Below are 25,740 nucleotides of genomic sequence, written 5' to 3'. Positions count from 1 at the left end.
GTTAACTACTCAGCTTTGGAGAAAGTCTTAACAACTGGCATCGGATCAATAACAAAACTCCTGGCATCACACAGGGCAGCTGGTACCACACAACCTGCTCTTCCTTCAGGGCACCACGATGGGACAGTGCCACTCAGCTCGGTGCATTCCTCACCCCGACAGAGAAATACCTCACTGCACTTACCTGCTGCAGACAGCTTGTCTGAAGCCACCAGCACTGCCATAGAAAGGTGAGCAGGTGTGGTGTGGGTACCCCGTGCTCCTGCTGCTTTGTGCCTCACTGGGCTGTGCCTGCAGAGAGCTCTGTGCTGTGCACTGGGGCTGGGGCTCAGCCCTGCAGCTCATCCCATGATCCTTGCCCACCTGGAAGTATGGCTGGAGGACTGCAGCCTCTCACTGGGACCTCCTTCAGCTGGGCTGGGTGCCTCTATAGCAACCATGAAATAGGGCCATCAGGGTAACACTGTGTATCTGGCTCTATAAAGCACGGCTAATCTCGTCTTCTTAATTACCAGCAAGAAAAAGAAAAGCTTTTCCCCATCTCTTGTGGAAAGCTGGCTGAGCACACCTTGACACCTTTCACCACGTGAAACATAAGCCTGGAGAGAGACTTGTCCTGATGACTCACTTCCAGCAGTGGACAAGTAAACTCAGTATTTAATCTTTAATTCAGAAATAAATAAATAAATAGAAGTCTTTTGGAGCAAAAACTAATAATAAAACAAGGAAGCTACAACATGAAAACCTTATTCAACATTATTTCCCTTTAAAAGAGCACTGAAAAAAATCAAGGCTTTATTTGAATAAATGTTACACAACATTCTTTATCATTTACTTCTCAGCAAACCTTAAAGGATGAATCATTTTCCTCATTCAAGTCTACAAAATGAAAGAGGCATAGTGACCATTCAATATACAGACAAGAAGGTAGCACGGAGCAAAGCTTAAATATTAAGCAACTAAAGCAAAAAAGTGAAAAGCAATACATTACTGTAAGTCTCTATCATTAGAATATCCCTGACAATTTCATTTCAAAATGAAAATCTGTTTTCAAACGAAACGGCTGCAATACTTTCTGTGAAAACAAACACAAGTTCAGTTAGCTACCTTGTCTATTTTTATGCTGTTTGCTTATATACCCATATTATCCAATGCATAGACCTGCATCACTCTTAAGTGGTTTTATTTAAATATATATATATATGTATATATATTTCAACTGCTGTGCACAAGTGCTCACGGTGAGGAAATAAGAGCACTGGTTAAGAGTCAGATGTCACACAGGCAGGCACTACCGGCTTCTACTTACAACATCAATCAGTTTTCAACCCAATGTGCAATAACCCTGCTATTACAGTCCTGGGCCTTTTTCCTGAGCAGAAACTGTTTTGTGCCATGTTGTTTGGTGGCTTCTTTTTAGTTTGGTTGTTTGGTTTTAGGTAAGGGTGGGTAGGTTTGGATAAAAATATTATTTACTAGGCTAAGACTGTCACTGATTACCAATACAATTGGGGTTTGGTGTCCAGAGGTGAAAGGCCAGCACGTACACTGTAACACATCACCTTCCCTTTCATCACATCAGATGCCTTGATTTTTCTGACCTCTAATCGCACCTCACCAACAGCACCTGACTGGTGAAAAGGAAGAGTGCTGCCACACAGGAAGCTGAAATTTACAAAGAAGGATTGCAGTTTATTAAGAAAAATGGTACAACTTGAACCTACTATAGAGCATTCTGCAGCTATTCGTTGAGAAGTAGGCAGTGTGTATTTGATTTCCAGCTTTATAAATAAATTACCCCTTCATAAAAGGAACTGAGCAAGAACTCGGCACAACCAGCCTCAGTCTGTGCATTGCTGATTTGCCTTTGCTGGAGCTGCTCCAGCCCCTCTCTTCCCTCCTCCCTGACTGCTTAACAAACTGAAACCCGTTGCCAACACCAAAGCCAGGCAATGGAGGTGGAGCGAGTTCGGATTCAACGTTACTTCATTTGGGCTCCATAGATGAAGGCGGTGAAACCACCTTCGTGCTGACACGGGCACCTCTCAGAAAGGTATCTTTCTTTTTATCTGGACAAAGACTGTTCTCCAATGAAATCAGGATATTAGTAAAGAGGAGAAGAGTTTTATACAAGTCCTTTCACTTCCGGATAAACTGAAATTTGAGTTTGCGTAGATTATCTGCACATTTTCATTTCTTCAGCACAAATATTATTTCCCAGGTTATGTCATAGATCCCCTTCTAAGAACGTTGTAAGAAATGATATTGCTGAGAAAACGTGCACACAACGTCAAAGAATCGGTGACAAATTAATACTTAATAACTCCATACTTCAGCAGCGTGTCCAGCATTCACAGGCTCCACTGAAGTATGTCGTAATTACCAGACACCCTTTGGGGAAAGGGAATAAAATGGATAAAACCCACTGCCACTGGGTTTCCTTTTTCTTTTGATTTCCAGCTATTCAAAGAAGTCAACAACCATCAGAAACACTAATAAACCCTTTGCTCTACTAGTTACGTATCTGAAAAATATTGACGTCAAAAGGAAAAATTAACCCATGATTTGAAATAGAAACGCCATTCCATTTAATCTCTCTACATTCACGACTCCCATCTTGTTAAAGTATCATAAGCAAAACGCTGCTCTCTGCATCATAACCCTTCCGCAATCCTCAATTCCCTAAGTGTTACAACAGCATAAATAAAATGCAACCATATTCACACAGAAGGAGCTTTCCCATAATACAGAGATACACGGATTTGTGGTCACTGCCCCTTCCATCACCTCTATGGGAAATGTTGGTCTCACGTAGCAGGACTGTTCATATTGTACAATACAACTGGTTTCGGACATGCTTTTGATCACAGGTCACAGCTCTGCTAACACCTGCACTAAATACTAACTAAGCCTCATAGAATGGAAAACTGCAATGCTAAAGTTAAGAATTAAAATAAAAGTTCAAAAGTTACAGTCAACTTCCCAGGCAATTGGCTCCATCACTGGCACCTACCGAAACATACAAACTGACTGTCACATTACAAAAAGAACAGGTATTTGCAGTGATTCTTCATACTAGTAATTCAAGTGGTTCCTTGCATGTAAGTGTCGTCGAGTCTTTAATCATTTCATGCGTCAATTTATTGCAAAAAAATGTTTTACAAAATATCTCCTAACATCTGTTTAAACTTTAAAGAAAATGTACATTAGGTACAGGTGCCCCAGCAGGGTGCAAGGGGTCGCTTCAACATATTTACCCCCTTTCCCATTCAAAAAATGATTACTGCTTGGTGAAGATTTCAGAGGAAAAATAGGGCCATTCAGTCACATTTCTTTCAGTCCTGATGAGCTGGTGCTCTTCGTGGCAGTGTAGTGAGGTTCCATAAGAACAGCAGCTGACTAATGCCTCTGAGCTGGAAAGGGGAGAGAAAGGGAGAGCTGTTAAATGCCTTCTAGTTTATATTGCAAAAGCAGGCAGACAACATCTGAGGCAGCCAGGAAAGTTCCCAGCTCACCTGCTCGGTTTGGTGCGTTGTGTGCAGAAGACAGATCTATCTATGTATGTGTGCTTACATTACCATAAGACATACACAAGCAAATGAACTCCTCCACTGATGGGAGCTGTAAGGGAAGCCCACAGAAGACCTTGGTGCTCAAAGCCAGAGCAATACTATGAATTGTGCCACGCTGTCTAAAGTGAGAACTGAAGCAAGAACAGTGCAGCCAGTGGCCAAAGCCAATTCATGCCTACATTCTTCTGTGTCTTAGATATGCCTTACTAACATGTGAAAAGCAGCAGCTATTCCTCTCTTGTTCAGCACATGAAGCAGATGAAGAACCATTTTTCCTCCCCAGGTAAAAACCATAACAATGAAACTGCATCTCCTTTGGCTTCATGTATTCATATGAAACTGTGCGCAGTTGTGTACACCTCATTAGTAATGGCCAGACTACCCAGAATGTCTTTACTGAAGCAATTAAAGTCACTTAAAAGCAGATGACTCTCAGTTGTAGAGTGTATTGGAGTTTCTTTGTGTGCTGCTTCGCATTTTTTGTTCTAACAACTATCCCCATATGGCCCCTCACAGCCTATAAACTGAAATTCAAAGCCTCTTTGGCAGTTGCATTATAATCACTGCTGAAGTGATTATAGCATGGAAGAAACCTGAGACAACCCAAGGTGAAAGAGCAAATAGACCAGTTGCTCTCCAGGCTGTTACGATTCAGGGGCAAAAATCCAAGGAAAAAAAGCTGACAAAAAAAAAACCAGAATGAAAGACTCTCTTGAAATCAATAATCCAAAGCAGTGCAGAACCTGCTATTCTCATGCATACCGAACATACGATTGTTATCTGCATGTTTGGGGAAATTCATGAATACAGAATGTTTTGTGATGGAACCTTTCCCTGGCTGCCATTATGGTGTCAGAGCTATGTGCGCATTTCAGAGACAAGGATGAACCATGGCTTGGATTGCTGTAAGGTACATAACCTGATGGGGGAAGGCCTGATCAAAGGGGCAGCCCAGTTAAAACTACATTGCTGTAATTTGTTGTATCTGGATCAGTAGCAACGTTTTGTACAGACAAGGCTTAAGGCGGGACTATACAAAGTGAGCTGGCTGCTCAGCTATACGTAACCCTCAGGATTTCCCCTTGGTGTGTTGAGCACAACATAGCCCAGGGGCCAAATGGCAGTGAAGATCAGAGCACAGCACTGTTACCAGCCCTGCGGGTGCACCAAGGTGTGCCTTCATCACCTGCTCCTCAGGGAGTGCCTTCACTCCATCGCTGTGACCTACAGACCAGTGGCTGCAAAACCCTGGTGCTGAGGTCCTTCTCTTAAAAGGGAAAGCACAAAGAGAATAGGCTGACAGCAAGGAGGAGGGGCAGCCAGGAAGGATGAGGGGAGTAAAACCAGCAGCACCTCCCATCAAATAGTCCAAAGGAAAAGACAGCTCCTTAAAGTACAGAGCCCAACATTTAAGATGGCTGCAGTAACACAACCAGCCTCACCGGCCTGCTAGCACTTCAGCTCTAGATAAAACCAGCTAACAGAAGAAACAGAAGCAACTTAACTGCTGAAACATCAGACTTTGACCAGTTACTACAACAGGCTTCTTTTCCACGTAATGGATTACCAAAAAGAAAGCAGAGCTGTCACATTCTTCTGCAGCATGCGGCAGTACTCGGCAGTGCAGCCTTCACTCCCTTAACTCCCTTAACCTTCAGCTATGATTCTAACAGCAACATATACAGAAAGAAAACATCTTTCTTTTTCCTCATAGCAGAACTAGACTTCTTTTTTTTTTGCAGGGGGCAGAAGCAGAGGAGGGAGCTATTTTTATGTTGTACTTGAACCATATGCTTTAAATTCGGAGCCCCTGCAGCAGTGCAATTAAACATCAGTGTTTCCTAAAGCCAAACAAAAATGCTACATGTTGCTAAATTAAAAAATATAAGTAAATAAAATAAAAAGGATGTAAAACTGGTATTTAAGTAAATATTTGCTTGGAACTGAACCTGCTCGCTTTACTGACAAAGCAAGAACCTTCTTCCCCTTTGTGCACCTGTTAAAACACAAACGGGCAACAACAGTCAGGCAGAGTCTGTCACCAGTTATGCTACATTCCCATTGCAGCCTCTTGCTGATGGGAGCAAGCTGGTAGGAATACAGCTCGCCTTCCAAATCTCAACTGCATAGCACATGGCTGGCGTGTGTAAGAATAGCTCTTGTTCATACTGCGTATCTGACAGCAAAACCATTAGTAAGTAAATACAAAAACTGACCTACATGTTTTTAAAAGAAAAACCTGTTTGAAGTTGACATATTATATAAATGATGTCATCCAAACATGATGTTGCATAGGAGAGGCCCCTTGGCAGGAGATGCAGAGCGGTCTGGGCGCCGTGCTTTCACTGTACTGAGTGTGTTTCCCTCCTAACACACCAGGCACAGCACTTCCTCATCTGCACATTTCTGCAAAGATTCTTTTTCCTAAAGCAGGGCTGTTAATTACACAGTTACAGAGATGGGAGCTGTGGCAGATCCAGGGTAGCTCAGCAGTTCTGCCCCATGGTCCAACACAGGATGAGTTCAACCAACCCAGTCCTGACAGAGGTTAACCTCACTTGTTCCCAAAAGCTTGCAATTACAGAAGCTACGCAGCTCTCAGAACAACATCAAAGATTTTGCTGCTGTATTCTAAATAAGTTCTAGATCCTAAACTTAACTCACTGTCTCATAATTGTAACTACAACTTCTTGCTTGCATTTCAACCAGAATATTTCCCCTTTGCCCGTTCACCTGCCAGGTGTTTGCAGACTTCCAGTCCCATCAGGCTTTTCTTCTCCCTCTGCCAAAACGGTTGACATAGAAACTGCACTACAGCTGTTCAAAATGTGCCCAGTGCTGGCTTTGAAAACAGCATCTCAAATGTGGCCCAAATTAATTCCACAAAACCTTCATATGTTGGAAGAGCAAAGCTTGAATTTAAAACAGGGGATCCTGATCTGTTCCTTGCTCCAACTTACACCTGCAGCCTTTGTTGTTATCATTACCCACAGTAGGTAGATAAGTTTTTAGCACTGTGCATTTGCAGGCCATGCAGGGGGTTATACAGGCACAATCCCTTACTCCCTTTTGTCTCCCTACTGGATGTGCAGGGCGGCTCATGTCTTGTAACATGTAGAACATCTCATCAATCACACTCCCTTTCCATGCTGCTGCTTATCCTTCTCCACACCAAGAGCACAGGGATGCTTTTTCTTTACTAGCCACGGATCCGAGTTCCCCTCAGCAGTCAGTGCCTGGCAGTGAGCCACCCCGTGCTGCAGGGCCACCCAGAGACTTTGTTCCCCAACTGCTGGATCTGATGCCAGGAACAAAACTGCAGGAGGAAGCACAATCACAGTCAGCAGCTGGGGAGCTGCTACCTTTCCTTGTGTTCACGCAGGGGCAGTTGTGTCGCAGCAATTCAATGTATGTATAAATGAGAGTATGAATTAATACACATCTCTCAGATATTACAGAAGAAAGACTGAGATGTTAAGAGTCGCTCATGGGATAACCACAAGCTACTCCCGGGCTCTAAAAACTGAAAAGCAAAAGCAGTCGCCAGTGAAATATCTGATCTGGGGGAATAACCACTGCAAAACACCATGTAAATTACCAGCAACAGTTCTTACCACTGACACTGAAGAAAGACGAGCTCAAACTGGAAAAGGTGAAAGAAACACCATTAAGATGAGCAGGGAACAGAAAAAGCATCTTACATGGGGATCTTCTTTTTTCCAGTTAAATGGCCACGTTCTATAAGCACACAGCATACGGCCACCCTAAGGAAATTCAACTAAAATACTACGTTACCAAGAACAGAAATTGAGGGATTTTAAGCACCAAGTAAGAATTTGTTATGATTACCACGGCCACAGAATCACAGAATCACAGAATTGTAGGGGTTGGAAGGGACCTCTAGAGATCATCGAGTCCAACCATGTATCCAAGCAGAGCTTCTTCCCACAACAGATCAGTAAGAATTCAAGCTGCATACTTGCAGCCACATCTCACAAGCTCAGATCTGCCAGCTCATCCTGACAGCTCCAAAGCAGCCAAGAGCGCAGGCCTGGCCTGCTTGATGGATGTGGGTGATCCCTGAGCAACTCAGCCACGTCAGAAGCCTTAGGGAAGTTACTTACGTGGAGACCTCTTCGGTTATTGATAGCTTACGTTATCTGCAGGGATAACTGCACCATATTGCTGACGAGTGTAGCCTGACTATATCACCATCGGGTACCTCAAGATATTTCAAAGAAAATAAAAACACAGACTTAATGTAGGCATAGTCTAAACTGCCAAAGTCCAGTAGCAAGCCACAGAACAATTCCTTCCTGCTGCACTTGTAAAGTACTGCATTATTCTCAGTATTATTCTCCCAGTTCTACTTACGTTCTTATATCTAAGTCAACACACCAAGTTCCTCTCTTCTCCTTCAGGTTCCCTATGACCTTTCTATTTATACCCTTAAAAAGTAAACTGAAAATAAGAACAGAAAAATAAAGCATCTCAGCCTTTAACCACTATAAACTCTGCACTGCAAGATCACGTCCAAGTTTGTATTTAAATTATATACCTACACTTTTACCAAACAGCTTAAGGCACAAAATGCTGCCATCTTCACTCCCCTTTTCGGTGGCTTTTTTTCCTTCTGAGCCTCCAGCCAAGAGGACTGCTCTGCTTTTTGTACGTTATACCCCACAGAACAGACATGGGGGCAGATGATAACACCACTGCTTGTTTTGCAATTCATGCTCACGCTGTACCCTGACAACTGCAGAGGCTCACAGATGACAAACTGAGCTCAGTGTCAGGCCTTGGGAACACTAAGCAGTGAACTCCAGGAGAGCTGGTGTGAAACAAACCTAGCAGTGAACAAAGCAATTCCCATTAGTGATATTTCTTAAACCTGGTAACACTTTGAAGCTTCACCCTCATTTCCAAAAAACCCTTTTCCTATACAGTGAAAAGAAATAAAGTTTTCTCAGCCTTATACATCTGACCTAAATTCAGTGCATCCCCAACAACCCACTGGTGAGGAAGCTGCCAGTTCTGTAGGATTCAGTTAACGAAATACTCCGATAGCCAAAGATAATGCTGTCTAAAGGAAAATAAGTGCAACCAGAGATGATTTCCTTATTTAAGCGCTGAATAAAATTACAACTCTGATTGGAAAGATACCAAATATTTGTTCAGTCTCCTGTAGAACTCCAGGGAAACAGAAGTATTTCACGTTTGGTCCCACCTTCACTCATTAAACACTCAGGCTTTCCAAAACTTAAAGGAAATCTTTACCTGTTTTGGTATAAAATAGCCTAAGATGAAGTAGCTTTACTAAAGATACTCAGAGGAAAAGCATTGCTGTATTACAGACTCATCATGCATACACAGCCATACTGAATTTCCTTAATTCAGAAAGGCATCCTCTGCTTATCGTATCAAGCTGATAGAAAGCTAACACTGTGTTGCTGTTCCTCCTCTCCATGCACAGCCTGCTTGCAACAATCGCACAGCTTACTTACACAGATGCACTATCCAGGCACTTCACAAGCTGCTCTGATTAGTTACCTGATAAATCATTTACATCGTGCAGGTAATTCAGAGAGGGCAGACCTGTTCTGAACTGCAAGGATGGGAGCCACGCTCACACGGTGGGCACTGCTGGGCTCAGGTGTGCACATAAGAATGCAGTATTTTGCAGCTAAGGCAAAGCTCAGAGCCGTGCAAGTCTTCAAAGCCAATCCACACACAGCACCCATGCTGTAACCATCAAGGCTACTTAATGTCACAACGAGGATGCACATTTAGCCCAACGTTTTCTCCACTACGGACTCAATCTAGAATTGCAGCTACTTCAGAGCAAAAAGAAGAATCACAGATCCTTGAATAAGATATTTTCAATGGAACATAACGGGGTGTTGCTGGGTTGGGGACCTGTTAAGTCAGCAGCGATGCTGTACTTCACATTTAAGTACAAACTACGAAACTTAGGAAAGACCTTCATAAAAGACTAATCAGCTACAAACCACAACTCAGAGACATTAAAGGCCTTTCATAACCTTCTTTTGGACACAAGGAAATCAAAAGAAACCCCTCCCTCATACCTGTTGCTCTTCAACCTCAGCAGCAAACATGTAAGTTCCAACTACGTACACTCTAGCACCGTGCTACCTTTATAGCAATTAAAAACACAAAGCTTCCAAGTACTTTCAATAAGAAAATAACACGGTACCCATCGGTGCTACTGCTGCTCCACCCACAACAACTTATCAGCAGTTTGATGGAGATTCTAAACCTCAAGAAACCAGCGCAGACATCTAAACCACCTTGGATGGGTTCTTGGCTTCAAAAAGCACTCTGCTTTAGTAACAAAGTAAGGCTCATTTACTTCAATAGAGAAACTGTTTCTGTTTGCAGGAAAGAATACATAGAAGTGAAACAGGATATATATATATATTTTTTTTTCTCCGTACTATGAAATTTATTGTGTGTTTATCACATTCAAAAAGCATTGACCGGTTGTTTGGTTTGATTTGGGTTTTTCTGGTAGCTATTAGAAACTCAAGGAAGAGCTGATACCATTGGAAGCTTAACTAACACCTAACAGAGCTCAGCAGATACTTGGGAGGAAATGCTCACAGCCGTGAAACTCAACACTTTGAACTTCAAATAGTTCTGTGGGCACAACAGAATAATTTCAAAAGGTTAAAGAAACCAAATGCTTTGGAAAGACCAGAAAGTATCATGGATATACAAAATTTAATCCTACGTTTACAAGGTTTTTAAGGGTTTGATGATTAAATCCTTACCCCCATTTTCATGTCTGCTCAAAATCTGATTGCAGCCTAAGCTGAGATTTTTACATCTGTCATGGTTGACTATGTGGGCAATTGTGGGGGGGAAAAAAAAACACAACAGGATGAAAACTGCTCTGGGATGAACGCTGACAGATTCTTCATAACACATTGCAAGGCTCAAACAGCAGCGGGTTGGAAAAGAGAGAGCAATACGTACGGTCAGCTGAGGACCAAAACTAGAGGGAAAAATGCACAATCTGTACAATCAATTGCATGAAAGAGCCCAGCATCGAGCAACAGACATGCAAGACAAGCTGAAGTAACAGCAGAGCAGGTCTGCTTAGTTTCTCATAGATGGAGAAAACCAACAACATTTCCCCACTTTACAAATGGCATCATCCGGTTGGTATCCAAATATATGGAACAAAATCTAATTAAGGGACAAAAAAAACCTGATAAACTTTTCCAGAAAGCCCTCTCCAGAGCTACTTTGGAAACAAAGGGGAGCGATAATTGCTTCATCTCCTAATTAATCCTGTATACCAACAGTACTTCACCAGCACTTATCTTTAAGAATGAGCAAAAAAGGACAATTTACTTTTTAAAAGGGTGTCCTCTAAATGCAGCATTGATATCAAGTTCTCTAACATCCTAGATTATTATTTTTTTTTTTTCAAAGCTTTTTGAGAAACACACACAAATAATTCAGATTTAGTCAATTTTATTTACAGTTTGTTTTTACATTTCAGAGCATTACACAATTACATAATTCTCATTTTCTGACCTGCAAACAGATACCTTAAACGGAAATATTAAAAAAAAAATAAAAATAAAAAGAAGTTAGATACATCCAAAATGCAACAATTACACATCTGACAATTCACAAAGTGTAATTAACTAGGACGTATCCTAAGAATTTAGGAACAACCAGTCAGGAGAAAATCTGACCAAATCTCATCAATCAATTATTTACACATTCAAAACAAAGCCTCTCTTAATCTAAAACTCCAGGCAAATGGCCTGAAAGACTTCTTCAGGAAGAAAGACCAGAAGTTATGATTCACACCTATGCAGCATTAACAGCCCTTGATCCCAAACACTGAGCAACTGCTCAGCTTTGTCTTAGAGCTACAGGCATCACTCTCAGCTTCTCAGACCCTGAAGTGTTAATATTTGTGCCCCTATGTGCATAGAAAGGCTGAGTGTTTAAGAAGTGGTCACTAAGATAAAACCCCATTTAATCTGGTCTTTAATTCTGTGAACTTTTCTTCCTTAAAAACTTCAGCACGTCTTCTAATGCCATTTAAACTGGCCTTCGTGGAATGGGGCACGCCTCTAAGACGTTCGTGCGTGCGTTGAGCCAATTGGCACAGGCCAGACTAAATACATCAGAAAGAATTTGAAATCATGTTTAAAGACCATTTAGACAAGGCTTACGTTTCTACACTTCCCTGATGGGCCACCTAAGAAAAGAAAAAAATAAAATATCACAGCTACTACTTTCACCCCTTGTGTCAACCCTTTGCCACACAGCAACTAGGTACATACTGGGTAGAAACTACTAAAAAATTCCCTGCAAATAAGCTGCCTTTCAGCTGAGGCTATGGCTCCTATGCGTTGGGTGTTTGAGGAGTTGTTTTTTTCTTTAAAAAAAATTCTTACTTGGAAAAATACTGAAGTTCTCACTTTAGGCTAACTTTGATTGCATGTTCAATTTGTTTAACTTCCATGAAACCGCTACAAATGGAACAACTTTAGTATAAAAAGAGCATCCGACCGACTGCAACTTCTGCCTCGGCAAGTCCTTCATGGTAGTCCTCTAACTAGGCTATGAATTTCGTGGAGCCTCCAGATTTCTCGCCTACCTTACTCTCCATGTTCACGTTTCAAACTGTGTCAGCAGGGCCCGAACTTCGGGAGTCAGCTGCTTAGCAGCCTTAGCTGCCTCTGTGACGGCCTTGCGGTAAAGACCCTTTCTCTTCTTATTAAAGCGCGACTGGAAGTTCTCTAAAAAGGGGGATAGTTGTGAAAGAGCGAGAATAGACGTTGTTGGGGACCCAAACCATGATATACAAGCCTCCTGGCGAACTAAAAGACCGTTATCTTTCCGGCTCACAGTTATGGTCAGGATACGGGCTGGCCACCAAGGGAAGCCATAAATTTTGGCCCAAACAATGTCCCCTACACATATGGTCCTGCCATCTGGTGTAACACATTTAGAGACTTTTTTGGAAAAGACTTTCATTTTCAAGGAATTACTGAGCTTTTTCTCTTCCTTCGAAGAGGAGGAGGAGGAGGAAGGTGCATGCATGCTGCCTGGCGGAAAATCAAAGCTTTCAGTAGAGCTACACTCAGAGTTGGTAGATTTCAAATCATCTGTGCTATCACTACTACAAACTGATGCACTGGAAGAGTCAGATTTCTTTTGATTAAGGGTCATGTAAACCGTTATATTGCTTTTGCTGCCTCTCTTGCCCAATGTCTGGTGTTCATCCTGATCAACAGTTACATGCACTTCACTTGTGTCCTGAACCTCACTGCTGGCCTCTTCAGGGCCTTTTGAGGGGCTCTGATTTTCTGAAGGGGCCTCACCTGCTGAGCGGGTAGAGGAGCAGCGAGACTGCGGCTTAGTTGCCATCTTGCCACTCCGTATTTTCTCAAGTCCTGTCTTGAGAGAAGAGTCATTTTCTTCATTCCGGTATCTTTGTGGCTTTAAACGCAATCGGGGCGGGAGGGAACCTGAGCTGGTGTTCTGAAGACGCCGTGTGAAATGGACCTTCGAATGTGCATTTTTGGAAGAGGAGGTCGCACTCTGCTTCTTTTGTGCCTTTTCTTTGGCCATTTTCAAGACTTCCCGAGCTTTTGCATGATCCATGTTTTTGCTCTGGAGAACTTTTTTTGTATTTAACTGCGCTTTTGAAGTATTTGCTTGTGCAGTAACTTTAACTACTCTGCTTCTGCTGTGGGCAATATTTGAAACCTTGACCACAGCATTCCTTTTCTGGCTTTCATTTTGGCTTTTTCCATCCACCTTATGGTCAGTCTTAAGTTTTTTATTCACAGTAGTCACGCTCTCGTTTCTTCGTTTTTTATTATCCTCATATTTTGAAGAGTCACTTGCATTGCCACCTTTTTTTATTTCCTTTTTTTCTGCAACAACACTGTTTTTGCACTTGTCACATAAGACCTGGCGGGGTCGTAGTTTGATAGCATTCATAATAGAAGTGGGCTCCTCCCTGTACATTTTACGCTTGGGCCGCTTAATTTTCCGGGGCGGAGGCTGAGGTATTGACTGGTTATATGTGTCCCTGATAAACAAAGGAGGAGGATATGGCGCTCCCTCATGGAAGAGAGGAGGTGGTTTAGAAGTCCATAGGCTTTTAGCTAAGCTTGGTTCTGATGGCTGCGTGAGAGAAGAGTCATCAGGGACTGCAGCATTAGATTCACACTTCACCTGTGCCTCATCTTGGAATGGTTTACTTTGGAGCTGCATGGCTTCAGGTTTATCCTTATATTCCCTTTTAGGAAATATGGTCACAGGGATTCCATGGGGTCCAAACCTTCAAGAGAACAACAAAAACAAAAAAAACATTAAATGTTTTGAGGGATCTTTTGCTGTATTTATTAAAGAAGCATTTTAAAAGCCATCCATGTAACTACCATTCAAACAACATTAGTTCTGGACAAAACTGAAACATTCAGCCAAGTCTTAGGCTAAGCTTTGAAAAAGCAAAATACCAAAACCAAATCAGCATACAACACAAAATACATTAACTTCCCCTACATAACTTTCTATTGTGTCAACAACAACCCTCGAAAATATATCCAGAAATACTGCCCAGGACAGCATTTATGCTTCTAGAAAACTCTTTTAAACGCAAAGTTCAAACTCAGTGAGTTACCCCCATCAATTCCAAATGTACATAAGATAGATTTCCACACCAATTCCATTTATATGAGCAAGGAAGGCATTTTGAGTAACTTTTACAGAATTCTTCAGTTTGTGGCATAGCAGAAAAGCCTGAACTTATGTTAGATTTCAGCCAAATATACAACGTGTAAATACTGGCATTTAACAGCACTGTCGTTCTTCACTTTGACATCCACAGAAGATTACTGCTTGGCCATCTGATGCATTACAGCCTAAAACTTTGAGTTTGGGTTCCTTCTGGCAAAGCTATCCTTACAATTTCAATACAGTACAAATGATTCCCCTCTGTTCTGCAAACAGCACTAGGTGTTCTAAGATCTCTGATGCTCAGTTTGACACACATGAAACTCCACCAAGCCTTATACGTTAGTTTAACTTCCCTATGCTAAGAGAAGTATCATGTAGTTCAACAGGCAACCGATACCTTCTGCAATATGCTACACTAAGGGAAACTCATCAGTTTACAGGGCATAATGCTTATCTTCTCCTGGGAGAAAAGTTAAATGCATTCATATCTCAACAATATAACTTTCAATCTACCGAACACAAAGAGAAGGATTGTAAAAGCCTGTTTAACCATCCTCATGTCCTACATTAGCATCTACAATCTGCAGTACCAACCTCACACAGAGCCCTCATCAGGCATTCAAACTCTGCTCAACTCCAGCTCCAACACACACCGATGTGTTTGGCTTACATTAGGCTACATTTGAATAGTTTAGCTTACTGCAGTAAGAACACAACAGACAAGGTTGAAGTTCAAACATTAAATCACCCATTCCAAAGCACCAAACAAACACCATTTGTATTTATCTCACATGACCTGGGAATGAAGTAATTAACCAAGATCCATCCTCAGGTTCACACCAGTTCACATTGCTGTGCAGGTGTTTAACTGCAACGTCTGAACTGATGGAACTGAAATGTATTTGTTATCTATGGTTGCCACTAAACTGGAGGTAAATGCTGAGTGGTGGTCTACCTTCCATTCACATTCCTGCAATAGACATGCACTTTAGACAAGTACCTCCAGGCTGGCTTCTTATTTTTTCAAAGTTTGTATTGAAAAAAATAAATATTATAACATGTTAGAATGCTCTTTACACCATCACAAGCAAAAGCCTCCATTTATTTGTCCTTTTACTTATCTGTGCAGCCTCTTTTTCATACTTTCAGGTTGTAACCGAAGCAAGCAATCCATCCAAAACTAAATTATCCATCCCATTTGCACTTCATAATACCCAGTCAAGTGAAAATTCAACAGATGAAGTGGTACACTTGACAACTTACAGCTAGGAAGCATCTAGTGCTGTTGTTATCTTCTCCCTACGTATTATAACATTCATATCTTTGAAACCCAGAACCCAGGCAAAGCCTGGTCTACAAGCTGCTGGAGCACTATTCTGCCTTTATACACAGGATGACAAGTGACCTATGCCACAGAATACCTTATTGCCCCACAAAAGTTCATTTCTTAGGGTTGGGCCCACTCCAGATGTCCTCCTTGAGATGAAAATCAAAACTAAACACAGCCTGCTGTGCTACTGAGGGCTACAGCACATTAGGAGCATTTGAATGTGCATCTGTGCATCTCTCCAGCCTGCAGTCCGGCATTCATTCAGAAGATCCTCATTACTAAGTTTTAAGTTCCCTAAAACCTCAGAAGTCTGCCAAGTGTCAAGAAGTTGCTACAAAACACGGTTCCTTTCACTAAGGACAACAAATAACTTGTTCAGATCTGAGTAGGATTTAAAAAACAAAACCAAACACCATCTGCCAGCTGACAGCAATAAAATTAGCAACATTCTCAGTGTTACCTGCACTGAGAGCTTTGGTTTCTTGTACAGCAAGAAGATCTGGATCCCATCATTCACCACCTGATGAAGATTTACAAGAGTTGGGAAAGCAGTTAATTAAGCATAGGAGTTGAGAACAAGAACCCCTCGATGGGACAAGAACTCTGCTATACAAATTTCAATCCCAAATGAACACCAGGAACATGACTGACACCACAAAGCCATTTAAGATCACGACTGCACCTTTGACCATCTTCTCCTTCAAGAAACTTCATAACATTTAGTCCAAAAAGCTGAGAAATAGAAGCACTGATGTGGGTATTTTAATATATAAGATATAAAACTTCATTAAGGCACAAAATCATACATACTGAATTCCTGAGGCTACAGCCTGTCTCACAAACAGTAACGCTTTAGTGAATGAGCTGGAATTTGCTGACCCTATCTACCTAAAAATTAATGAGTTGTAAGATTACAAACCATTCACTGCTGCCTGCTGCCAGTTATGCAAGAGCAAACAGAAATGTGATTTGTGTAAACTGCATGTCAATAAACAAAGACATGACAAGCAAAAACGCAGTTCACGTGAAGTACAGAATAAACTGGGCATGCCCAGGGGCTGATTATTACTTCCAAGAGCTGAATGTCCTTTCTTTTCCCCCTTTTCTTTGCCCCATCCAACAGCAGGTTATGCCCACATCCTGTTTCTATATGATTGTTAACTCCTCCTTGGTGAAGTTGTCCGGCTGTCCAACTTGGAAGAATTATAAACATATTTAAAAGAGAAAACGAGCAGAAAGATTTAGGAAACAGTCAGTGGTACAGAACAGAGCACAAAGATGGAAGGAAGAACAAGGTGATAAGCACAAAGAGAAAGCTGACAGTGGCATATCTTCTTAACAGAAGAAGCAGAATTAATATGTGACCAGAACAAACATACTGAAAACTACACATGGCAGAGCATCTAAATAGTTTAATAGTTATGAACTAAAGTACTTAGTGTTTAACTAGTGCAAGAGATTGCCTTGTCTCTACTCTATCAAAGAACGCATTGATCCTGAAGTATCACCTGTCCTCACTATAATTTTTTCTTCCAAATTTCCTGAAAATACCATTTTTGGGAAGGCTTAACACAGCATCTTCCTTCCCAAAAATAAAGAAATAGAATAAAAGTCAACGTGTCCAGCTGCGCCCTGTAAAGCCCACTACTGCACTGTATGTACAGCTCTACCTCAGAATATTACATGATGTAATGGAAGGATTCCTTGATGAGGATCTGAAATTGAATTGTTAAGAAAACTGTCCTGGTCCTTTTCTACTCTGTGAAGTTCTCTCTAACAAAGATGGATAAAACTCAGCGTAACGAACATATTTTTAAGAAGGTTTACAAGTAATCACAGCAATCAGTAGGATCTAATCATACACATCTTATATCCCATGCCAGATATAACTCCTATATACACCCATGTTGAAGGCAAATAATAAACGGCAACTGAGTAACAGGACAGATGAGATGCCTTCCGACAGTCCAGTTATCTTTACAACACCAACAGCTTCCAATTAACTGTAGATACAAATTATAGAGGGACAGATGTGATAAAAACACTTATGGCTTTATTTCTACATCTTATCAACTGGAAGTTAATGAATGGGAAACCATGACATCTTCTGTGACTGTGCAGAAACTACTTTTTGTATCACACCCAGATGTCATAGAGATTTGCATTACAGATGTGTAAACCTATGTACTTCAAGAAAAGCAAGAAGACACTTCTCACATCTAAGTCCTATAGCAGAATTATTATAATGAAGACATCTTACCGTTCAATTTGTATGCAAAACAGAGCATGGTTAAAAAGTATTTTTAAATAAGCAGATGGGGAACAAATACCAACTATATGCACAACTGCATGTACACCAACATCTAAACCATGCATCCTGGCACAAAGCATCTGCAGCACTACACAAAGTCTCCAGCTCTCATCTTTAGTCTCCAATGTTCCAGTTTTATCCTTCTCAATATATATATATATATGTAAGTTTTTCCCTGCCAAAAAGAACCAAAGGAAAGAATGTGATAAAAGAGTTCAGAAGTACTTCACATTTGTCTGCAAACACTGGATTTATGTCAGCACAGCACAGTAGCTGCTAGCATTGGGTTAAATCAATTCTGTTGTAAATGATTCTGATCAAAATTCTCATCTTCACCATTAAGTCAGACTACAGCAATCATCAATTACCTTTCAATACGTTACTCTCAGTCAACCTATATTGCCAGTAGGTATTTTGCAGCAGCCAAGAGAAGAAACAATCAAAGCAATTTTCATCTCATGGATACAGGCTCAATGATTCTGAATACAGAGAATACAACATGCTCAAGTAACATAGGGTTAAGTATATTTGCTTCACGTGTACATCCAAGCTGGGGGTTTAAATCATAATAGCTGATCATAGCTATTTCAATACAAAGTATTTCAGAACCCAGGAAAACAGTCCGTATCCAAAACACTCATTATGTAGTATCCTATTTTTAATATGGGATTTAGTTGGCAAGATAAAGCTGTTGTGGCACACGCTGCTTTTAGTGGTAGGCACCTGACTGAAAACCCATACACATAATCCAAATTATCAGTTCAAAACTTTACTTACCTCCCAAGCAATGTAACAGTAACATAAAGACACCAAGAAATGCCTACTTCAATTAGAGCTCTACCAATATGTGAGAGAAGCAAAGCATGAGCAACTCTCTTTGGAAATCATGTCATCAAGAAAAGCTGCATCCTTAAAGTCAGCATCCATGAAACTACATCAGAGAAGTCCACGTAGTCAGGATGCTGATGCAGACTTGGAAGAATTGGCCACTGTAGAGACAGAACAATCTGAATTGGATAAGCCTGAAGAGTACTTGGATGGTTCCTAATCATTCCTTTCCCCACCAAAGGAGAGGGAATGTATCCTGCACCTTCTCACTGTAAAGACATTACATGTGAATTCTCAAAGTTTCCTTCATTTTTGTGTAACTTCAAGAGTTCTGTCAAGGATACAAAAGTAAACATTTTATTTTAAGCTTAGGCTTCCTACTGACTACTGCAGTTTTACTGTCATGCTTCTAAGGCTGAAGATCCATTTAAAGTCATGTTTCATTTGACATCTGTTGGTATTATTAGTTAAACACAAGGATCACATTTTAAAGCTGATACAATTGAATGTGTTACAAAGCTACAACACTTTAGAAGATGTCCTGAATAGCCATTTTCCAGATCACCCAAATAACAGACAAATCCCAAGAAACATGAAGACGATATCATATACTAATGGATGAGCTTTAAGCCAACTCAGCGGCAAGATATATAAGATGAATCAGCCCTATAGCATCATAAAGGACAATAAAAATCAATTCACAAATACTAAAAGCTTCAGTCCTTTGTCTTCCAACACTTCAAGCTAAGTCAAGTTAAGCTACTCTCCGAAAATAATGGTAACACATGCTGCTGGAACACAAAAAGTACGGCATAAGAAGAAGACACAGTTTAACCATCATCCATTGGATCAAAGTTCAACAAAGAACAGTAGTAGACAACTGCAGTTACTTTAGGAAAGGGAAGTTTGAGGCACAATCCACACAAACACCCCATATAAGAGCAAGACTAGGGATTATTACTGGTTTCAGAAGGGGGTGGATGGAATTCACGCTCCCTGTACTGGCTCAAAACCAGCAGCAGTTTGACAAGTATGCCTGTTCAGCGTAAGCAGCAGTTATAACATGCTTTATGCCTATGCTAGAAAAACTCTAAAGCTGCTCCTGTTTTGCCAGCCATTTTTACAAGTAGAATCTTGGAATGAGAAAGCCTTTCAAAAAGGCATTTGATAAGTGACAACAAATAAAACCCAGTGAAGCTTTGGGTGTAAACAGAAATACAGGAGAAACTTTTTTCACACACAGAAGCTGAAACTAATCAGAACCACAGAAAAATTTAGCTTGGAAGCAGTACCACAAGGTCCTGATCCAACCTCATGCTCTAAGTGAGGCTAACTAAACTGGACACCATACCTTTCAATATCGCTTATCAGTCACAAACTATACGTGACTGACTGTCTCAACCACACACACTCACATCAGACCTTTGCTTCCAGTGTTCTGGGACAAAACAAATAGCAAAGCAGCATTCTGGCTTTTTCTTGAACGCTAACATTGCACCGAGCTTCTTCACACGGCTGGGAAACAGCAGAAGAGAACAGGCGATGAATTTATGAACTCTTTACAAACTGGGAAAAAGGAAAAACTCAACAACCGTGCAACCCCAAGTAACACAGTTATTGCTTCACTGCTGAGAACATATACTGTACAACACCAGTACTTCCATTGAACTTAAACTTCCCCTAGACAAGGAAGGCCTAATGTCCCCATTTACTCAATAAAGTTATTAGTTAGTAAATGAGAACCTAAAGCAAGGAGAAACGTGCCAGATTTTTCCAGGTAAGGCTCTTGCTGCTTCTTCCTCACACCAGCAGACCTTCAGCCTTTTGCAACTCAGTACTTTTTTTGTCCTCCCCTTGGTGCATACAGTCACAATATACCAGGTGTGCTCCACAGAGTTTAACACGATCTCACGCAGACAGGTTTCAAGAAGTGCTAAATGTAAGCAATTCAGAAATGTAACAGATGTTCTGCAGGTTAAAGGAAGTCGGGGAATGGATGCAACAGTTCTTTCAACCTTACTATTTTGCTAACCTTACAATATTGGAAAAAGCACAGGATTCAAGAGACTCCAGGAAAGAACACTATGTGTGGAAAATATTGCTAGGATCATCACAATCTGAGCTTATCTGAAGTAGGTTCTTTTCATCATACAGTTCATTCATATCGAGCTGCAGGAAGTCTTCCCTCATCTTCCACAATCAAACCCCAACTAAGATGCATGTTTCAACACCTACCCACCGGCAATAAAGGGATCACTTTTGGCTACCCAAGCCTTTGAGGTCACAACACAACTCTGCTCTTCTCCCACTGCTTCCTCCAAGATCTGCCACGATCACACACAAAATAGCTTAGAGAGAAAGGCAGTAGGAAGACAACTCTGCCCCACATCCATAGGATTAGTAAGAAAGTTTTAGTCAAATGCTAACACCGTATGAAGTCTAAGTACTGACCGCTGGCAAAAAAATACAGAGTACAAAGGTAATTCTTCCCTGCCTCCTGCCCAGTACTTTAAGTTGGGGCAGGTGAAAAATAAAAATAGAAAACAGTGCGGGATTAACAGTCTCTCCAGAAGAACAAACCAGAACCAGGACTTCTTAACCCTACGTTTTAAGTTTTACAAATGCTATACCCCATACTTATTTCCTTACTGTATATTTCCTCCAGGTGCAGAGCAAGAATTACAGTAATTCTAAGCCAGCAGGTGACATTAACATCTCAAATACCCTAAGCAAACAGTGTTAGCCAAACGATGCATACAGGCAAGCTTAAAAGCCCTATACCTAACAAGTATGGAAAACTGGCTACGGCTTTCCGCCATCCACTTGGACATGATAACACGACTGCCTTCACCCACCCAATGGTTGGCAGCACTTCATGCTTCTTCCATCAGCTCCTTTGGGTAAGCGCCACAGAGCCCACATCAGAACCTCATCCAGAAGCGCAATAAGGCACTTAAATTTTATTACCATGGCTGCCATTCTCTTTCAACAGTAGGATCACATTTTTAATTTGTGCAATAAGCCTGTGATGTAAAAAGAAAAAAAAAAAAAAAAAGGTGATATGTCCCTATTCAAAGATTTACTGCATAAGATGCTGGTTTGGGACTCGGTAGATGTGGCTCCCTGTTTTCAGAACATTCAGTACAGCTGCTGACAGGCTGATCTTCAGCGTACTCCACTGCCATCATTATGGCCTCAAGTTGCACCAGGGCAAGTTTAGGAAGAACTTCTTTACAGAATGGGTAGTTAAGTACTGGAATGGGCTTCCCAGAGAGGTGGTTGAATCGCCATCCCTGGATGTGTTTAAGAGCCGTTTGGATGTGGTGCTCAGGGATATGATTTAGCAGAGGGTTGTTAGAGTTAGGGTACTGGTTAGGCTGCGGTTGGACTTGATGGTCTCAAAGTTCTTTTCCAACCTGGGTAATTCTATGATTCTATGATTAAGGGCAGAAATACCTCCTTACCTCAAGGAAATTGGGAAATAATGTCCGCTGAGCACTGAGGTTCTTGTACTCTTGTTTTACAAACACCTAAATGGATATCTTATTTACAGCAGGCAAGAGGAACAGGAGGAAATCAGACCTCTAACACCATTAACTTCATACTGAAGTCCACAAAAATAAAATGCAAAGTCAAAACATCATCTTCATAATGAAGATAGAATTAATAGGGATATTTTTTCTTTTCCTTGATGTTAAAGTAATTTAGAGCGTGCCTTGACAAGACAAGAGTCCAGCAGACAGGTTTCTGTGTTTGTTTTTTGTAAGTGTTCGTTAAAACTCACTCTTCTTATTACTGCGTAGAAGAATCAGCTTCATTGCCCTTAAGAGGAAAGCAGAAATTAAGATCCAAGAAGGAACAGGAATTATTTTCTTCTGAATACATGAGAAAAACAGTACCAGCACACGCAGCAAACACAACCACTCATTCCTTAATTACAGAAAGCGATTTCAATTAAAAAAATCCAAGCTATTTTTCATTAAAACAGAGAACTCTCTTCCTTTAGAGGGGCCTTAAGATACCGATCTACAGCAAACAAAACTTGCGTCAGGAAGGTTTATAAAACTTTTTCTTGTTCACTCGAATGAGCCAGAGATGGCTTCCATGTCCGCTCTCTTCTATACCAGAAATCCCATTGCTACCATGTAAACTTATGCTGAATCTGAAGTGGTTTTGATTTAAAGGTCTAATTTCACCTTCTGGATCCCAGTGTAACAAGTGTCCCTGCAGGAAGTCCAAGATCATAAAGATGGCGAAGAAGAACTAAATTAACTGCACAAGGGTATCTGGAAGAAATGGCACAGGCTTTCACACAGAGCTTCTTCCAGAGGACTCTGCTTCTTATGTTGAAGGCTTCCCTCAGGGCCTGTGCTTAAAACATGGGAAACTGAGATGCACAATGCCACCCAAACCACAGCGCAGAAGAGCAGACTGCCTGCTACAGATGCCCATTGCTGCATGGGGCAGCAGCAGCTCTGCTGCTTGACAGCAGAAGGATCCACGGGGCACAAGAAAACCTCAGGCAAACAAGGGGATGCTTGCAGGCAGTACGTGCATAAAAAGATGTGATATCTTTTACAAGAAACGGAGAAGGTGACATTTCATTTTCCTTTTCAACACAGATCGCTACGAGTAGAACAAGTGCTTTGTCACCTTCCTAACTAGATTAAGAATGAGATTTTACTGGTACAGAAGTCAAACCTACAAAAGAACAGATATCGCCTAGCGCTACAACTGAACTCCTCCTATTCCTTGAGTCACTGTCACACTCAAAACGAATCCATTTTGCAGATCACAGTTTAGTACCTGCCCTTCAAAGACTGACAGCTGCATTTCAACATTTTAGAAGGTAAAGCTTACTCCCTCTGCATTACCCAGGCTCCATTCTCTTTCACAAGCCAACCAAGCTGCTAGGCCTAGGATGAAGGTGCCGGCCACCAGTACCTTTCTTTCAGAAGACACTGATAATTTGATAGAACAGGAAGTTATTAAACAGATGGTAGCAATGTAACCCACAGTGATGAAACACAAAAACACATGTGGCCTACATCTTGAAAAAGGACACTTTTTACACACTGTGAGTCTTTTAAATAATAACTCTGGTCACATTTTGTTTTTCTGCCACGTATCCATGTAGTGTTTAAAGGTTTTGTAAAGAAACAGGGCGTATTTTCACCCACAAATGGCACTTTACCTCTTTATACCTATATGCTCTCACTGATGATCGCGGCCTTTCAAGAGGACGCTGCTATAGGAAGGCAATGAAAAAAGCCAAACCCAGAGCTCACTGCGCAATTAAGGCTTTAAGTCGGTTTGTGATAACAGTCCCCAAAATAAAATTACTATTGAACTTCAGAACCATTAAGCTTCACCTCACTGGCTGCACGCGAGGAGCAATTAACACCAACAGTCCACACTTCAGGACTGCAACGGCGTAGCCTGAAAACCATTACAGCGCGTACAGGAACACGAGGTTACCCGGGCAATGCGAGACACCAACCTGGCACACGTGCCCGCCCACACCTGCGGTTCGCAGCTCCTTCCCATGCGCAGCTCTGCTGGGGGCGCCGGGAATCCCACCCGAGCCGAAAGCAGCGCCCATGTGCTCGGCCCTCCCCTCCCACTTCGGGAGCGCTTCCGCCGGGCGCAGCGGCACAGAGCCGGGCACCGCCACAGTCACACAGTCACGGCCAGTGCCACCTACGGCCCCGGGGATGCCGACTGCCCCCCGGATCCCGGCACGGGAAGGAAGGAAGGCGTGGAGGCCGCCGCTCCTCCCGCGTTCCGAGTTCGGGAGCAGAACGGAGAGGCACCGTCCCTCGGTGGGGGCTCGAGACGGTTCCCCCCCCGTGAGATCTCACCTTTTCGAGAGGTCCATGAGGACCCCGGAGAACAGCTTCTCTCCCAGCCGGAACGAGACCACCAGGGCGTCCTCGATGATGTGATCCAGGGTGACCCGCACCTCGGAGCCGGGCAGCAGCAGCGCCTCCGCCTCTCCCCCGGTCGCGGCCGCGGGCAGCGGTTGCTCGGGCTCCGCGGCGGCAGCATCCGGCTCCTCCTCCTCCGGCCGGGACGGCTCCTCCCCGGGCTTCGCGGAGCCCCCGGCAGCCGTGGGGCAGGGCTGCGGCCGCTCCTCGGGAAGTTGGGGATGCGCGGCGGGCGGCGGGCAGGGCTGCGGCCGCTCCTCGGGCTCCGGGCTGATCGCTCCCCGCAGCTCGGCCTGCGGCGAACCCACCTCCGGGCCGGAGGGCGGCGGCGTCTCCGTCCTTTCGCCTTCCGGCTCCCGCGTCCCGGCCGGGCTCCGGGCGAGCTGCACGGGCGGCGGCTCCTCGGCCTCGCCGGGAGCACCCTTTCCTCCGTCGGCCTCCTCCCCGTCGGGCACCGCCGACTCCACGGCCTCGGTGACGGCAGGAGGAGGATCCGCGCCGGCCTCGCTGCCCGGGATGGGCTCCATCTCGGGCTCGGCTTCGCCCGCCCCCCCATCGCCCGGCACCGCTGCAGTCGCTGCCGCCTCCGCAGCCATGGCCGCCATTTTCTCTGCTGCTTCTCCGCCGCCTCCCTCCAGCAGCGGGATCGATAACCACGGCCTTCCCCGCCCGCCTGGGAGGGAGAGCCCGCCCCCTGGGCCCGTATCCGGCAGCCTATTGGTGGGCGCGACGGAGCTTTCTACTTCCAATGGAGAGCGGAGCTGTCAATCAAGCCCGGTGGGAACTTCCCGTTGGTCAGCGAGGACTTCATTCAATAGAGAGTCGGGAAGAGGAAGAAGGGGCGTGGCTTAGCGCCTCACAGGCGCTTACGGTTGAGAGGGGCCGGGCCTCTGCGGCTGCTCCGCCACTTCATTGGTGGAGGGAGGAGCCGCTCCCAAAGGAGGGCGCTAATTGGTGGGAGCTGACGTCCGTCAGGAGGGCGCGCGGCGCGTGGCATGCGCGCTGCGGGCGGCCGGGAGAGGGCGCGGGGGAAGA

The 25,740-nt window shown here is 43.0% G+C and overlaps 2 protein-coding genes across 3 annotated transcripts in view; one reads left to right on the top strand and one right to left on the bottom strand.

Annotated features, from left to right (window-relative positions):
• Window positions 1–650: 650 nt before the first annotated feature.
• Window positions 651–25,419, bottom strand: PWWP2A (PWWP domain containing 2A). 2 transcript variants are annotated; one of them, XM_072348233.1, is made up of 3 exons: window positions 24,640–25,419; window positions 12,217–13,911; window positions 651–3,413 (listed from the first exon to the last, which is right to left on the bottom strand). In XM_072348233.1, the coding sequence occupies exons 1-2, from the start codon at window positions 25,308–25,310 to the stop codon at window positions 12,231–12,233; spliced, it is 2,352 nt and encodes a 783-aa protein (XP_072204334.1). In that variant the 5' UTR covers window positions 25,311–25,419; the 3' UTR covers window positions 651–3,413; window positions 12,217–12,230. The 2 variants fall into 2 exon arrangements, with proteins under 2 accessions (XP_072204334.1, XP_072204335.1); XM_072348234.1 differs by having other exon boundaries at window positions 12,944–13,911.
• FABP6 (fatty acid binding protein 6) overlaps window positions 25,362–25,740 on the top strand; it is a 31,782-nt gene continuing 31,403 nt past the window's right edge. The window contains exon 1 of the mRNA XM_072348237.1: window positions 25,362–25,499. The gene's annotated coding sequence lies outside the window, so the exon portion shown is untranslated. The remainder of the gene's footprint in view (window positions 25,500–25,740) is intronic.

The sequence above is a fragment of the Excalfactoria chinensis genome, chromosome 13 (genome assembly GCF_039878825.1).
Source record: "Excalfactoria chinensis isolate bCotChi1 chromosome 13, bCotChi1.hap2, whole genome shotgun sequence".
NCBI lineage: Eukaryota > Metazoa > Chordata > Aves > Galliformes > Phasianidae > Excalfactoria > Excalfactoria chinensis.
Note: the sequence above shows the minus strand (reverse complement) of the source record. Positions and strands in the feature narration are given on the sequence as shown.